The sequence below is a fragment of the Prionailurus bengalensis genome, chromosome E1 (genome assembly GCF_016509475.1).
Source record: "Prionailurus bengalensis isolate Pbe53 chromosome E1, Fcat_Pben_1.1_paternal_pri, whole genome shotgun sequence".
In the NCBI taxonomy this organism is placed as follows: domain Eukaryota; kingdom Metazoa; phylum Chordata; class Mammalia; order Carnivora; family Felidae; genus Prionailurus; species Prionailurus bengalensis.
In genome coordinates, this window is record NC_057347.1 from 28852605 (window position 1) to 28867095 (window position 14491).

At 55.7% G+C, this 14491-nt stretch overlaps 1 protein-coding gene across 8 annotated transcripts in view; it reads right to left on the reverse strand.

Moving 5' to 3' along the window:
- Positions 1 to 14491, reverse strand: part of MSI2 (musashi RNA binding protein 2) — a 393222-nt gene that overhangs the window by 37702 nt on the left and 341029 nt on the right. The window contains exon 11 of one of the 8 annotated variants that reach the window (XM_043583977.1): positions 9161 to 10648. The exons of the other annotated variants lie outside the window; for them this stretch is intronic. Coding sequence (XP_043439912.1) covers positions 10608 to 10648 — 41 coding nt within the window. The 3' untranslated portion in view covers positions 9161 to 10607. Of the gene's footprint in view, positions 1 to 9160; positions 10649 to 14491 lie in introns of those variants that run through there. 8 annotated transcript variants of the gene reach the window in all.

The window sequence follows — 14491 nt, forward strand, 5'->3', positions numbered from 1 at the left end:
GCGGATGAAGGGGAGGAACGCTGCACATCAAACCTTTACGAGGTTTTATGGTCTGGTTGTCAGAGAGCCTCTGTTTGGATGAAAGGGTTCGGGGAAGCATAAAAACTGAAGTCAGGGAGCATCCTTTGGAAACGACGTGAAAATTCCCAGAAGAGGCAAGCACAGACCCGGGGCGCCCGGCCAGAAGGGAAAGGTAGTGTGCTTGCGGATTCCTTCTAAATCAGAGGCGCTCAGCGGGCAAAGCAGACAGCCCGCCGTCCTCGTGCCCCTGAGAACCAGCAGTGGGGCGAGGCCTGCCCCCTCCCCTCCCCCCCCCCGTGGAGCTTTGTGGCTTCTGATCTCCTTGGTGACTGATAATGGGCCCTAGTCTCAACCAAGCTCCCAGCCTGGAGTGTGGGGTGGAGGACTGTGGGAGGAGAACTGAGAACATACTTTAGGCGCTGCTTCCTTGCTGGGAGCCAGGAAGCTGAGAGCTCTACGTGGGGACTTTGGCCCAGCATCCTTCTTCCTGGGCCCTCCTACCCTCCAACAGAGAGCTGGGGCCCGCAGTACCCTCACTCACCCTGAACTTCTGCAGGGAGCTATGTTAGAGCCCTCCCAGTCTCCAGACGCTTAGGCTCTCCGTAAATACTTACTGAGCACCTATTACATGCCGGAAACCGTTCTAAGCACTGGGATCACAGCAGTGAACGAAACTCACGTGTTCTCTGCCCTCATGGAGCCTACAGTCACTAGCCTCTGACAAGAACGGGGGGCGGGGCTCCATCTGTGGGACCACGCTGCACACAAACCAGCTCCCTGGGAAGGTGAGGAAACTGGCCGATAATAAGCACGGCCTTAGATAAAGGCTCACTCTGCCAGGGAGAAGGGAGGGATCTCTCATGGACCCGTCCAGTCTTCAGCCAGGCCCTGTGTCCCCTTTCGGGTCTCCTCCTAGCTGAGCTCAAGCCCTGGGTGTGGCTACCCCAAATTCTGCTCGAAGAGGCGGGCAGCAATCAGAAGCGCTGGTCAGAGGCCTGCATCCAGAGTGGCTGACACATTCCACGTGCTCTGGTTCCTGGCCGTACGAGGACACTCTGTTCAACATCACGCTTACGCTCTGGCGAGACCTCAAGAGCAAGGATGGCCGCAGGGAGTTCATGCCGAAAGCAGCCCTCGCTGCTCTGTGCCAGCAGCTTGTGGTCCTGGATAACCCAGGGCTCCCCACTTGCCACAGAAGGAACACCTGCCTGTCTCTCTCAGACCAAGACCAAGATCTTCAGGTGAAGGGATTCCGGACCGTGGCCTCTAAGGACACATCGGCAACTATTCTGAGTTTCTCCTTTCACGAGGGAGAGTTCTCTCTCCCCCCACTCCTTGTAAACACTGCAATTTCTGCTTAGGAGATGCTCCCCCACCTACCCCCAGTGGGTGTCAGGACAAACCACTGGTCTCACTATTGGTCCTTCTAGAGCTGGCTATTCAGATGGCTTTTCACACTTCTTCTTGTTCCCCAAATTTCAGATGCGGAGCCAAAAAATCCTGCTTCCTCCCCACAGGGTCTCTCACTGATCCATTTAAATCTAAATGGCCTGGAGTCTCTATGGGCCTCCTTACCACGTCTACCTTCCCCCACCCTCCGCCTCCAGCTTCATTCTATATGGGCCTTTGCAATGGCTCTGCCACAGCACGGTTCCAAACACCCACGCCGATGGCACCCACCTCTCTGGACCAGGGCAGGAAACACTCAAGCCTTGAGCACCCCAAGACTTTGGGCTGGAAGACCCCAGGTCCCCATCCTGGCACCATCAGTTGCTCAGTGAGAGCACTAACATCTGTGATCTCAACTCCCCCTGCCCCCCCCCCGGATGCAAAATGTAGACACCCCCCCCCCGCCCCCCACTTTTTGGTCTCCTGAGATATGAGACTTTCTGCCATCAACTGGCAGAGCACCGCTGCATCTGGCATCACTGACGGGTGGACCATGGACGGTCAGGGAGTCTTGGGGGAAAGCCAGGGTGGTGAGGGAGGCACTCCGGGGGGCTCTGGGCAGCTGTTATTTACCAACAGGTACAGAAATATGTCACATTTTTAACAATCAGTATGGCCTACCACTGCATCCCAGCCCAACCCGCAAGAGCGAATGGCAGAACCTTCCCTCCGCCTGTTTCCTCGCCGATACGTGAGAGAGTCTGGTCTAAATGATGAGAAAGTAAGCGGAACACCAATGGCAAAACGGCGGCTACCACTGTAGCACTTTCCACGGCCAAGACCCCAGAAAGTCTCCCCTGGCCGGGCCCTTCCTAGAGGACCCGGGATCATCCCAATGAGCCTGACCCCCGCCCCCTGCCAGGAAGACATCACCGGCCCCATTTAACAGAGGAAGGGCTCCGGGGTCGGAGAGCTTAAAGGAAACCGTGCGGAGTGATCAAAGCAAGGTGGCAAAGTCCCATCTCCCACACTCACCGGTTGTGACCCAAGAAAAGTTTCCTAACTGCCGTCCCGGGTCCCTTCTGCTCTGCTGTCAAGGAGGCTAACGGTGCCTCCGTGCAGGGCCTGCTGGGAAATTCAGGGAGATGATGGCACTGGGTGCTCAGCACCATCCTCCAGCATGTGGCAAGCCATCAGCAAGCGGAATAATAACTTTTATTTCTATTTTTATTATTATTGCCCAAGGTAATAACAGTAGCGGAGCTGAGAACTCCCTCTGGAGCCTTCCTGTTCTAAAATCCTATTAATTTACATGACATTTCACATCCAAAGGGCTTTCATAGATAACATTTATAATTTGCTCGTGAGTGATAAAGGGGTGTTTTATCCGAAGCGTGAGCGTGAACTTTGGTGGGGTAATGTGACGGCAGGAGGCAAAGGGCTCGCAGGGGCTCAGGGAGGGACGGGGCCCAGCGACGTGGTGACCACAGGTGTGGACGTGGATCCCGGAGCTCTGGTGCCCGTGTTATCAGCCGGACTGGCTGCCCTCTTGCCCTCGGGCTTGTCCGGCCCCTCCCAGCTCCTCTAGGAAGGGCGGGCCAGAAGAGCCTCTCTGGGTCATTCCATCTGACTGGAACCCTGCTCGCTTCTCTGCCCCCAACAAGTGCCGTACAGAGGCAACAGCACGTCTCTCTGGTTCACCACCACGTCCCAGGCATCTAGGGCAGGGCCTGTGACTTGACATGTGCTTAAGAGCTATGTGATGAATACGCAAAAGATGGGTAGGTGGAGGAGGGGCGGATAGGCGCAAGGGGGCTGGGGAAGGGCTGCTCCTAGCCCTGCCTGAACCCTAGCCTGTTCAAGACTGGTATCAGAGGTCAGAGGAAGAAAGCCTGGAGCGGCCTCAAACATGTACCGTTAAGAGAGCTGCGAGGCTGGAAAACCAGGGCTGCCCTGGGGCCAGCGAGACACCTGCTGAGGCTCAGAGCAGGGCAGCGGGTGGAGGGGCGGAGGGGCGGAGGGGGGGGGGAGCGGGAGGTGTTAGCAGGCTGTGTTCTCCTCAGAAGCAGCCAGCCCTAGTGTGCCCGGGCCCACTAGGTGGGTTCAACGGTACCCACAAAGGCCTTGACCGGGAACAGCCTCCTAAGACAAGGGCGGGGACGGCATCCCTGGCCCTCAAATTCATTCCCTGGGTCTGGGGAGAAGTGGCATCAGCTTCCCAATGACAAAGTCTTTTGTCCAGCGGGCCTGGCCAGGTAATGGCACAGCCTCGACCCAGACGGGGCCCACAGAATGAACAGAGGCAGGAATGCAAGGAAGGAACGCATATGATGCGTTGGTGCCTTTACACCTGCTGGATGTGGAAAACCCTTCCCTCAGCTGCCTGCTGAAATTCTATTTGACTTCAAAACGCAGTTCAGATATCACCCCTTCCTGAGAGCCTCCCAAGCCAAGCCAAGGACTCCGTCCCCTGTACTCACGTCCCCTGCACACTGGTCAGACTGCACTGGAACACACCTGGCCCCATGTGGGATGTCCTCCAGGCTTGGCCCTCCTTGCTCGCTTGCTTAACATCCCTGTGCCCGGAGAGGACCCAGCCCGGGGCAGGCTCTGATGACCCTCTCCAGAACACTGCAGAAAATGTGCTCATGTCCTGCCCTCACACCTGAAGGCACAGGGAGGAGAGGTAGTGACCGCATGGGCTGGGATCCCTCAGGGGCAGGGGATCCAGGTTGACCCGCATTCTGGGGAAACGTCTCTGGGCAGGGCTCTCCTCCATTTCTTCGGCCTGGGGAGGAGGAGGGCATGGGGGCCACACCTCTGCCTTCTGGTCTGTCCTTGGTTGTCCTCGGGAGGACATGCACTGTCCATCCCTCAGGCCAGGCACTGCCACCTGCCAATAATTTCACACTCAATATTTTTTTTTGTGCGGGCACCTGGGTGGCTCAGCCAGTTAAGTGTCCGACTTCAGCTCAGGTCATGGGAGTTTGAGCCCTGCATTGGGGTCTGTGCTGACAGCTCAGAGCCTGGAGCCTGCTTCGGGTTCTGTGACTCCCTCTCTCTCTCTCTGCCCCTCCCCTGCTCATGCTCTGTCTCTCTCTCTCAAAAGTACACATTAAATAAAATACTTTGTTGTTCTTTTGCAGGCTTTACACATGCTTTAGCTGAGAGAAATTTAAGTGGCAGGGTTTCACATGCTTTAGCTGATAGAAATTAAAACCAAAGGGCCTGAAGAAAGGTGACTATTGTCCTGCTGACAGGCTGACCGGGGACTTTGTGAGCCTGGTGGTACAGGTACTCCAGGAGGCAGGAGAGGCGAGCGAGGATGGCCATCGGGGGTAGATGGCATCAGATAGGCATGGCGCTCAACCCCCGGGAGGAGGAGGTCTGAAGCCACATCCGCAGCCTCCCTCACGCTGCCCCAGCCTCTGGCAGGGTCCCCTCCTTGGATATGACCCTACCCTCTTCCCAAGCGCTAGATCATGCCCGATCCCAGTGCCCCTCTTAGCAACTTTCGAGGAAAGGGAGCAGGGCAAGGATCAAGAGACCCATTTGACAGATGGGGAAACTGAGGCCGAGAGGAGGCCTTACTCTCCCAGCAGGCCTGGAATGAGCACAGCGCTCCGGGCTTTTGCATGGGGAGCTCAGCGCTCGAGTAGTTGCATTTCCCTTCATTTATGCAGAAGAGCGTCAAGAGGCATGGAAAGCTGATCGAAAGTGAAACCCGCAATTCCTGTCAATTCAGATCGCTCCAATTCATTTCTGCAAACATTTATTAAGTGCCTATTAGGCACTGCGCTCTGCTTTCATCTGGGAATAGCGTCAGCAACCGGTTCTCCATGCGGAGGGCGGAGGCCCACACACGGCCCCGACGGCCCTCATGCCAGGATTTGGGGTGTGCGCTGGCACTTGACCTCTCCGTCTTTCAGAGCAGCAGACAGGCCTTCCTGACTACGCCTGGCTTCCACTGTCAAACAAGAGGGTAAGGGCCACGTGGTGCAGGAGGTGCTGGCTTGTGATTTAAGATCGGCCCGGGGATCCAGGCTGGGAAGGGGGGAATCCCTGGAGGCGACGCGTGAGGGCCGCAGGGCTGTGCAGATCGGGGTGGGTGATGAACAGACGTGCGCGGGCTGCTGTGTCAGGAGGGGCCTTCTTTTTTTTTTTTTTTTTTTCAACATTTATTTATTTTTGGGACAAAGAGAAACAGAGCATGAACGGGGGAGGGGCAGAGAGAGAGGAAGACACAGAATCCGAAACAGGCTCCAGGCTCTGAGCCATCAGCCCAGAGCCCGACGCGGGGCTCGACCTCACGGACTGCGAGATCGTGACCTGCTGAAGTCGGACGCTTAACCGACTGCGCCACCCAGGCGCCCCTGGAGGGGCCTTCTTGACAAGGGAGCGTTTGTCTACAGAACTGCGGGTGCCCGGGTGCGCGGGTCCGAGGTTATGTCCGCGTACCTGGGCGGCCAATCATCTCGTCTTAGCGTTTCAAGATCGACTCCCAGCAGCGAGGAGCCAGCCGTGGCTCACTGGGTGGGCCCCGTTCTGGAACCCAACGGGAAGCCACGAGCCAGGCAGTGCTGGCGGAGCCTGGGGACCCACCAGATCGGGGGTCCACCAGGGTTCCCTTGCTGGGGGCACGAGAGACTTGCTGGGGCAGAGGTGTGAAGAGACAGGCCCTGCCGCAGGTCAGTGGGAGAACAGCGCTGAGGTTTAAATGGACACCCAGGTGAGGGGTCCTCCGAGCCTCTGGTTCTACAATTCCAGCACAGCAAGCCAGGAGCTGCCTCCCCCAACAAGGTGGCAGAGGCCGGGGGAGGAGGGCCTTGCTCTTTCCCCTTGAAAAACAGGCCAGAAAAACCTGAACTCGGCAGAGACCAAGGCAGGATTGCAAGTGCAGGTTATCACCTCTCCCCAGTGGGGTCAGAAGGAAGGGGTGGACAGAAGGGAGCACTTGCTCCCCGCACTGGCCCAGGCTACCAATCGAGGCACGATCCTAGGCCTTTGATGGGGCAGCCACGGGCATTTCTGAACACTTGACGAAACGTCCTAAACCAGACAGAAGCGACAAGGTTGGGTGTGAGCCGCTTTAGGAAGCAGCCCGTTCCCCACGGCCAAGGCCCGCTCTCCTCAGTCATCCGGCTTATGGCAAACTCCTTCCCCTCCCGAGCACTTGGGCTCTCTTCACTCTGCTTTCTACCACCAGGCCACGCCCCTCCGGACAACACAGACCACTCAGCCTTTGTCTTCGCTCAGACTAGCCGAACCTGACCGAAGCTTACCTGGCAGCTGCCCCTACTGACCGTGGGCTACAGAGGCTTGTCCTCCAGAGGGGACATGATGTCCTGGAGCTCCCGCACCTCTCCTCAGACCACACCCACCTCCCTCTGTGTGAAACAGAACAGCCATCTTCCAGAATGACCGAAAATCACCCAGCACCCGAGAACCATCATTAGAGAAATAAGGAAGGCGAAATACGTGGCGAGTGGGCATGGGTCCCAGATCCAGCAACCGCGCAGGCATCACTAATCAGTCATAGCCCCTCTTTCTTTCTGTTGAGCTAGGACTTGGCCTCAACATCACTCTTAGGCCGGTGCTCCAGGAGGCCAGTACCCATCAGTCAACATCGGCACGCGAGAGGAAGCTTGTTTTCTGTTGCTGGAGAGATCCAAGCACAAGCTGGGACTTCCAGAACCAGAGTCCCAGGGTGACCCCATGCACTGCCTGGCTGCTCCCACTGAGCCTGGCTGGTCCCCCCGTATTGCTGATGGACCCCTGCAGGGCCACCAGCCGGCCTGAGGCAGGGAGAGGAACGGAGCCAAGAGGTAGTGAGGCAGAGGGGAGGAAAAAAGAGAGGAAGTGAAGGTGCAGGAGGAAGGGAACAGAACTGACCCTTGTGGTTTCTCCACGGGCCCCCCACCTCTCTGATTCACCTTGGAAGTCTAATCACATTACTCCTCTACTTAAAATCCTGTAAGTGTTTTCACTTGCTTTCGGGATCAAATCTAAATTCCTGAATCTGACTAACAAACCTACCGTGACTCAATCCTGCCTCTCTCTTTAGTCTTGTCTCCCTTCCCCCACCCAAGATACCCCCTACAAGCTGCTGTATAATCTGTGGGACCTGTACTGCTTCCTCTTTCAGGTTTGTGGCAGAGATTGCTAAGTATTCTGTATTATTCCATGATTATTATTATTATTATCCTGTATGTATTCCACTTTCCTTCCTCAGTACCCTGTTTTTAGCTGGCATGTGGTTACCTGAAATAAAGGCATTTCTGAGGTTCCCTTGCAGCTAAAACTAGTCATATGAATGAAATCTGATCAGTGGGATCTAAGCGGAGTGCCACACTTAACTTCTGAGAAGTATTAAAGGGAAGAGATGTGCTCTTCTGGGACAAGTATATAATGGCTGGAGCCTGGGCAACCTTCTTAGACCATGAGGTAGAGTTTTAGGTTGAAGAGAATAGAACGTGAAGAGTGGCCTCTAATACTGTGAAGCCACATCCAGGCTTCTTTTACATGGGAGAAACAAATTCTTACTTTGTTTCGGTCATTATTACTTTGGGTTTTTTTTCTTTCTTAAAGCTACCTGGTTCAGTGTCTCAGCATGTCATTTCTCTGCCCGGGATATACTTCCTTTCCTTCTCTCCCTAGTGAATTTTGTTTGACTTTGCGAGACGACCCAGTTCGGATGTCATCTTCTCTAAAGGGCCTTTCCTGACAGTCCCCTAGGCTGGACAAGCAGCCACCATTGTCTCCTTGTAGCAAAGAGAGATTCCCTCTTTATAGCTAAGCACTTGTCACGATGTCCAATGGCCCTGACGACTGGTTCTCTCTCCATCAGCGGGACTATGAGCATTTTCAAGGAGTGAGCCTCATTCCCGTCCAGACCTGGTACCTACTCTAGTCACCTGCCAATGTGCAGATGGGGAGGAACTGAAACTGCAGGGCTGGGGTGTGAGGGTGGGCAAGAGGTCCCAGAAATTCTCTGGCTTTACTCGGGGATCTTATATCATTTCTTTCGCTGACGAGCAGATCCACCAATGGGCAGCTCCACTGAGGTTGACAAGGAAGAGAAAACCACTCTGGAGAGTGACAAAAGAGCACGATTTCTAAACCTTCTAATTGCACAGCATTTACCACTTTACAGGGCACGTTCCCAGATACACGTTATCCTACTTCATTCTAACAACCTAACTAGGCTCTGTTATCATCCCGGGGGCTTAAAGGGCTAAATCACTTGCTTAAGGTCACATGGCAACTACATGGCCAAGTAGGGCCTGGAAATGAGGTCCCTGTAGCTTCACGTCTCCAACCCACACTGTGCAGGGGAGTTAGGAAAGCAAACCATGTGCAAAGCACACATAGGCCGGTGTGCACGAGCATGTGCACGAGCTTACACACACCTGGGGCACAGATGGGAGGGGCTCCAGATGTTCCAGTGACATTTTCTCTCGAGGGCAGGAGTGATGGCAGAGGAAGGGCCGCGGGGGCTAACCGTGCAGCTGCTGCATGCAGAGTGCGTGCACATGGTCTGCCACTCCGCTCAAGGACAGGACCGCCTCGAACAAATGCAGGGGACGTGGGGGAAGCAGGGAGGGCTGGCGACAGGCAGCAGCCAGGGGGGAGTTCACATGCTTTCAGAAACTGCACTAGGCTGTCATTGGTACCAGTTATTCCGTGCATTCACCTCCCCCGGAGCGAGAACAGGACACTGTCAGGCTAAGAGATAGCAGCACACAGCACGTCCGTGATAAACAATTTATTTTTCTACCTCAGTTGCTTACAGGGGGAGAAAAATAAAACGTCATTAGGGAGAAGCACAGATGAACTATTTACAGAGATGAAGAAAATTCACAATGGCCGCAACGTCTGCGAGGCAAGCATACTAGGACAAGTTCACCAAAGCAAAGCAATTCATAGCAAAACAAAATAAAGGGGGGGAGGGGGAGGAGCCGTACAGATATGTTTAAAAAAAAATAGCACTCGTGAAAAAGCCTGCAGGAAAATCAAAGGAGGCTAACCAATTATTACATCAAGCATCTTTAATGAGACGAGCAAAACCACACAGGTTGGGTCTCAAGGACAGTGACATTCAAACAGATGGATCTGCTCACATCAAAAACATCCAGTGGAAACACGTGGGTGGGTCACTTCTCACAAACTATGCGCATAAACAAAGGGGTGACTCTTGAGGGTCCTGCTGCGCTGTACTTCATCAATCCAAGAGAGTGGGGGCATTTTATTTCAAATGCAGAAGTGGAGGGGATCAGGATCACAGGAAAAGCAAGCCCTTCTGGGGGGGGGTGACCATCAGGGGTGCCAGTCAGATCAGGGAGACCCTCTGTGTTCTGTCCCCTCCTACATCAGTGGGCCAAAGGGCCGTGATGCCACCAGGGAATTCAAGGCCAGGGTGGGCAGGGAGGTGAGGGTGGGGGTGCTGGGGAAGGCCCCTCCTTCCTGTGCCCACGGTGCCCGAGACACGGCACTACCCAGGTGACTCTGCTGTCCCTTCTCAAAGACAGGTGTACTTATGTTATTGGCAATAGCCACTGATGGACTGGCCCCCAAAGACAAAAACAACCAGATAATGCTGGTTTTTCAGATACAGTTTTCCTTCCAGATTCAGTTTTCCACACATTAGTATTTACAGGAACAGGGTGTGTGTGTGTGTGTGTGTGTGTGTGTGTGTTCACTTTTGGTACTGTCCACTATAGGACATAGGTGCTCCAAGTCACATATCTCCAACTCCCGTGGGCCATCCGCACTAAAAGCCCACCCCGTGGAATGTCCCAAGAAGCCTATTTGGTCAATATTTAAAGTAATTTGATGCCTGTTTCCTGGACTCCCCTGAGGAGGCTCTACAAAGTTTGTGAGAAGTTTCCTTCTGGTCCCGTTACATTCCAGGTGAGGGTGGGAGGTTGGGGTAGGTGGGGAGAATGTTCACACTGGGTACAAGAAGCAAAATGCCAGGGGACCGCAGAAGAAAAAAAAAAATTCTTTTTAAACTGAGTGAGGCAGTGAGGACATGAGTCTTTTCCAAGAATTAAAAAAGAGAAAAAGAACATTGGTTCAAGCGGGCAGCTAGGACAGTCTCGGCAGGCACGGACAGTGGCTGGGCTGGCCCCGGCCGGGACTGTGTCCTCTGTCTAGTAATGGTAGCAAACCCCACTTTGTTATGCCTCTCTTAAGAGCTAGTTGATAAAAATTATGTCTTGTGAAATCGGCAAATAGTCTGCAAAGTGAAATAAGAACAGAAATTAACAGATTACATGGACACGAGAGTCCAGGGGGCGGGGGGGAAAGAGAGGAAACGACGGAGGTCGCCGATGAGGACCATCATTCTTTGAGCCCCAGTACTGATCCTCAGGGGACGGGGACGGGGTGCACGCGGTGGACACTGGGCCTGGGAAGAAGGAGCCGCTTCCACAGTGGTTGATCTTTCTAGAGAACTCCTCCTCACTCTAACAATCACCCATACGTGTCCAGCCCTCTTTGCCAGCATCTCACTCACTTTCACAGAATCCTGAGGGTGGGCAGAGGCAGGCGCCGCTTAACGCCAACCGTGCGGCCCCGGACGGTGTGCTGCCACCTCAGGTCACAGAGGCAGAACGGGGCTCCGCTGAGGGACGCGGGCAGCCAAGCACAGGACAGGAGGTGGGTATTCACAGAAAGGGCCCGCCCAGGTGAAAAGCAGGGCCCTCTGTCCTGAGAGGGGACCCAGGGCACACGGTTGTGAACAACCTCAGGGGCCCTCTGGGACCTGGGTGTCCCTTCATCTCTCCTGGTAAGCCCTCGCACGGCTCCACAAGGATGGGTCCAGAAAAGGGCTCGGAAGGGTGCGGCGCCCCCACACATCATGAGAGAGACTGGGGGCAGCAAACGGGGGAAGTGGCGCTTGGCAAGGACATGGACAAGAAAGATCACGAAGCAAAAACCTCAGGGCCGTCTGCTGGGGAGGGCAGTGCTGCTGCCACCGACTCACAGAGCCCCAGGGTGCGGGGAGGGGTCAACGGAGTCCACCGGAGAAGGGTGAGCGGAGGGCAGATTTGGGCTGCCCTCCTCCGGGCCGTCCCTTTGCACCCAGCCCACTCGCCAGGCCCGGTAGAACGCTCCTCACAGGCACAGGGCAAGAGGCAGATGTCAGGGCATTCCAAAGCTCCCGACTCACAGACCCTGTCCCGGGGCGGAGGCTCCAGGAGGGGTCAAATTTGGTTCTCGAGGGGAGCCACCACAGGGGACTACCTAGGCTGCTGGGGAACAGCAGACGGGGCGTCTGCCCCGCGAGAGGCAGCGACTCCAGGGGGTGAGGGCAGCGGGGGCTGGACTCTGAAACCGGCCTGCCTCCTCCCAGGGTGATGTGGGCGGCCAGGCCCCGCCACGGGGTCACCTCGTCCCAGCCCGGGGCCACTCCACACACCGACCCTCCCTGACAGCAGGTGGCCTCACTCTTCATGGCCATCGGTGAGGGCACACAAGACTTCACACCCAGGTGTGAGCTGCAAGGGTGGGGACTGGAGAGTCTCCTGGCTGGGAGACAAGAGGACAGCCAAGTCCCATGGGTCAGGGAGCCTCTGGCCAGACAGATTCCTGTCCTCATCAAGTCCAGCCAACTGCGTTAAGCTACAGGAACCAGTGACTGTGACACACAGACCCTGGACAGGGTCAGTCCTACCCCCTCCAGGTCCCTCACACCTCTGCTCTGTTCCTGAAGCCTTGGCTTCCAGTGAAGGGCTGGACAGCTGGAAGACTATGTCATCCTACCCAGCCTTGGTCGGTCACTCTCGCCTCTCTGTGTGGCATACATGTCCGTTGAGGGCAGATCCAAGGACACAAGTCCTTTAGACAGAGGTTTACCAGACATTTCCTGGGATGGCTCGTGAGGCAAGGGCAGGCTCTTAGACAAGACAGGGCCCTTAGCATGGGATCCACGGTCACCCCCCAAAATCATTCCATGTTAGGATCCCCCAACTCTGCCTGCCTGGGACTAGGACCTCACTGAAGGGCAATAGCAACCTGCGTATGAAGGGAGGCAGGCTGAGCTAGGTGTGCAGAGTGGCACGGTGCTCCCAGTGAGTCAGGATGGGAGCCTATATGTTCCCTGGTGAGGAAGCCAGGGGAGGGAGGGGCATGAAAGGCTTTCCTAAAACTGCCACCAGCTTCTGGGCTGAGGAGGATGGGCAAGCAGTGAATAGGGACGTTGACACGCCAGCTCTCCCTGGGAGGGGCAGTGAGCACATGCACATACGTGTGTGGACCATGCACCCCCCACCTGTTTCTTTATGCTCCAGAATGGCGCCATCCAGCCCAACTTTCTACGTGCTGTGCTAATGGCAGCCACTAGCCACATGTGCCTGCTGAGTAACTGAAGTGTGGCCAGGATGACTGAGAAACTGGAGTTTTCATTTTATTTCATTTTAATTTCAATCTAAATTATAGTAGCTGCGTGTGGTTAGTGCGATCGTACTGGACAGATGGACGCTAGAGAGAGTGTAATGCAGCAGTTAAGACCCAGACCACTTGGGTCTAAATCCTAGCCCTGCTCCTTGCTGCTTATGACCCCCCTGAACAGGGTTTCCTGCCTCTCCAGGCCTCAGGGTCCCCATCTGTAGCTGGGGAAAGTCTAACGGAGGTGCAGACTGGCTGTGGTGCCCACTGCCCTGCTTCGAGGGGCCCATGGGCACCCCAAAGCAGCCATCTGCTGTAGAGGAGTTGGGGGGGGAGGCTTCCTTAGAGCCACCCTGTGGAGGGCCCTGCCCTGATGGCCCCAGGGGACACGCTCACAGGGAAGTCTCTCCTACTCATACTCTTCCATACGGAACTTCTGCCGCTGTGCCTGCCGCCCCGCCCCTCTCAACCCTACAATCGGAAAGATGCACAGACCCCGGGGACTATCCTGCCCCAAACCCCTTGTTTACAGAAGACAGAGATGAGGCCCAGAGACGTCAGGTGATCTGCCTGTGACCAGGCAAGAGCCTAGGGCTTCTGTTGCTGAGTGAGGATCTATTACCCGTAGGGCATGGCTCCAAGTGCCCCAAATGCTTCTTGACCTCCTCTGGAGCACCCTTCCCTGCTCCAAAGCTCAGTCAGAGACGTGCAAATACTGGGTGAGACCCTCACGAACCTCTCCCCTGCCTTCCTCCCTGGCTTCCGGATGTGATCCTCTAAGGACTGTGTCCGAGCTCCCTGGGCCTCTCAGAGCTCTGGGTCCAGGCAGGATGACCAACCAGGAGTGAAACTGCTGGAAGCCCAGCCCCTGAGGGAGCCTCCCCTACCCTGGCAGAGAACCCAAGAAGACAAAGCTTGTTGCTAATGCCTTCTCTAGAAAATCTGGCTGTCCAGCTCTGCACACAGACACCCCAGGTGCCCCTATATACCGTCTGTACTCCAGGTCAGGGAAAGGTTGGCTCACCCCCTCAAGGGACAAGTAAAGCCCCAGAAACATTGCTTCCTTCAGCACCCTTTCCCTCACCCCTGCAAGACCGTGCCTGTCCGGGCTGCCTGCCTCAGGTGGGGGTCCCAGGTCTCCCAGCTGCATGGGAGCTGGGGAACCCTGGGCACGTGAGCGGGCATCACCGTGGGCTCTGCCTCGAGTCTCTGACACCCACATGCAGGGGAGGGACCATCTACACACCCCCACTCACGACAGCGAACCCAAACCCCAACGGCACACCACAGTTACACACAGAAGGGCACAGAAGTCAGGGTCGCCAGGAAAAGCTCAAGGAAGTGGGAGGGAGGGGGAATGGAGGGAGGAAGGAAGGAAGGACGGATGTGGGTGGGTGGGAGGGAGGGAGGAGGGAGATAGGAGAGGCAGAGGATGAGTCCAGTCCAGTGAGCGAGAACTTGTAACCGGCTCCAGACAAAGGAGAGTGGGTAGAGAGAGGGAGGGCTCCTGCCTCAGCTCCTTCCCTTTCCCCTAAAAGCTGCTGCTCTCAAATACCCGGCACCGAGGACACACTTTGGTTAATCAGACATCGAGCTGCATCCTGACCCTGGAGTTCAGAGGATTTGAACCTCAGCTCCTATAGGTCATTTCTTGAATGGACAGGTGTATGAGTTGTGTTCTCTCTAGGGA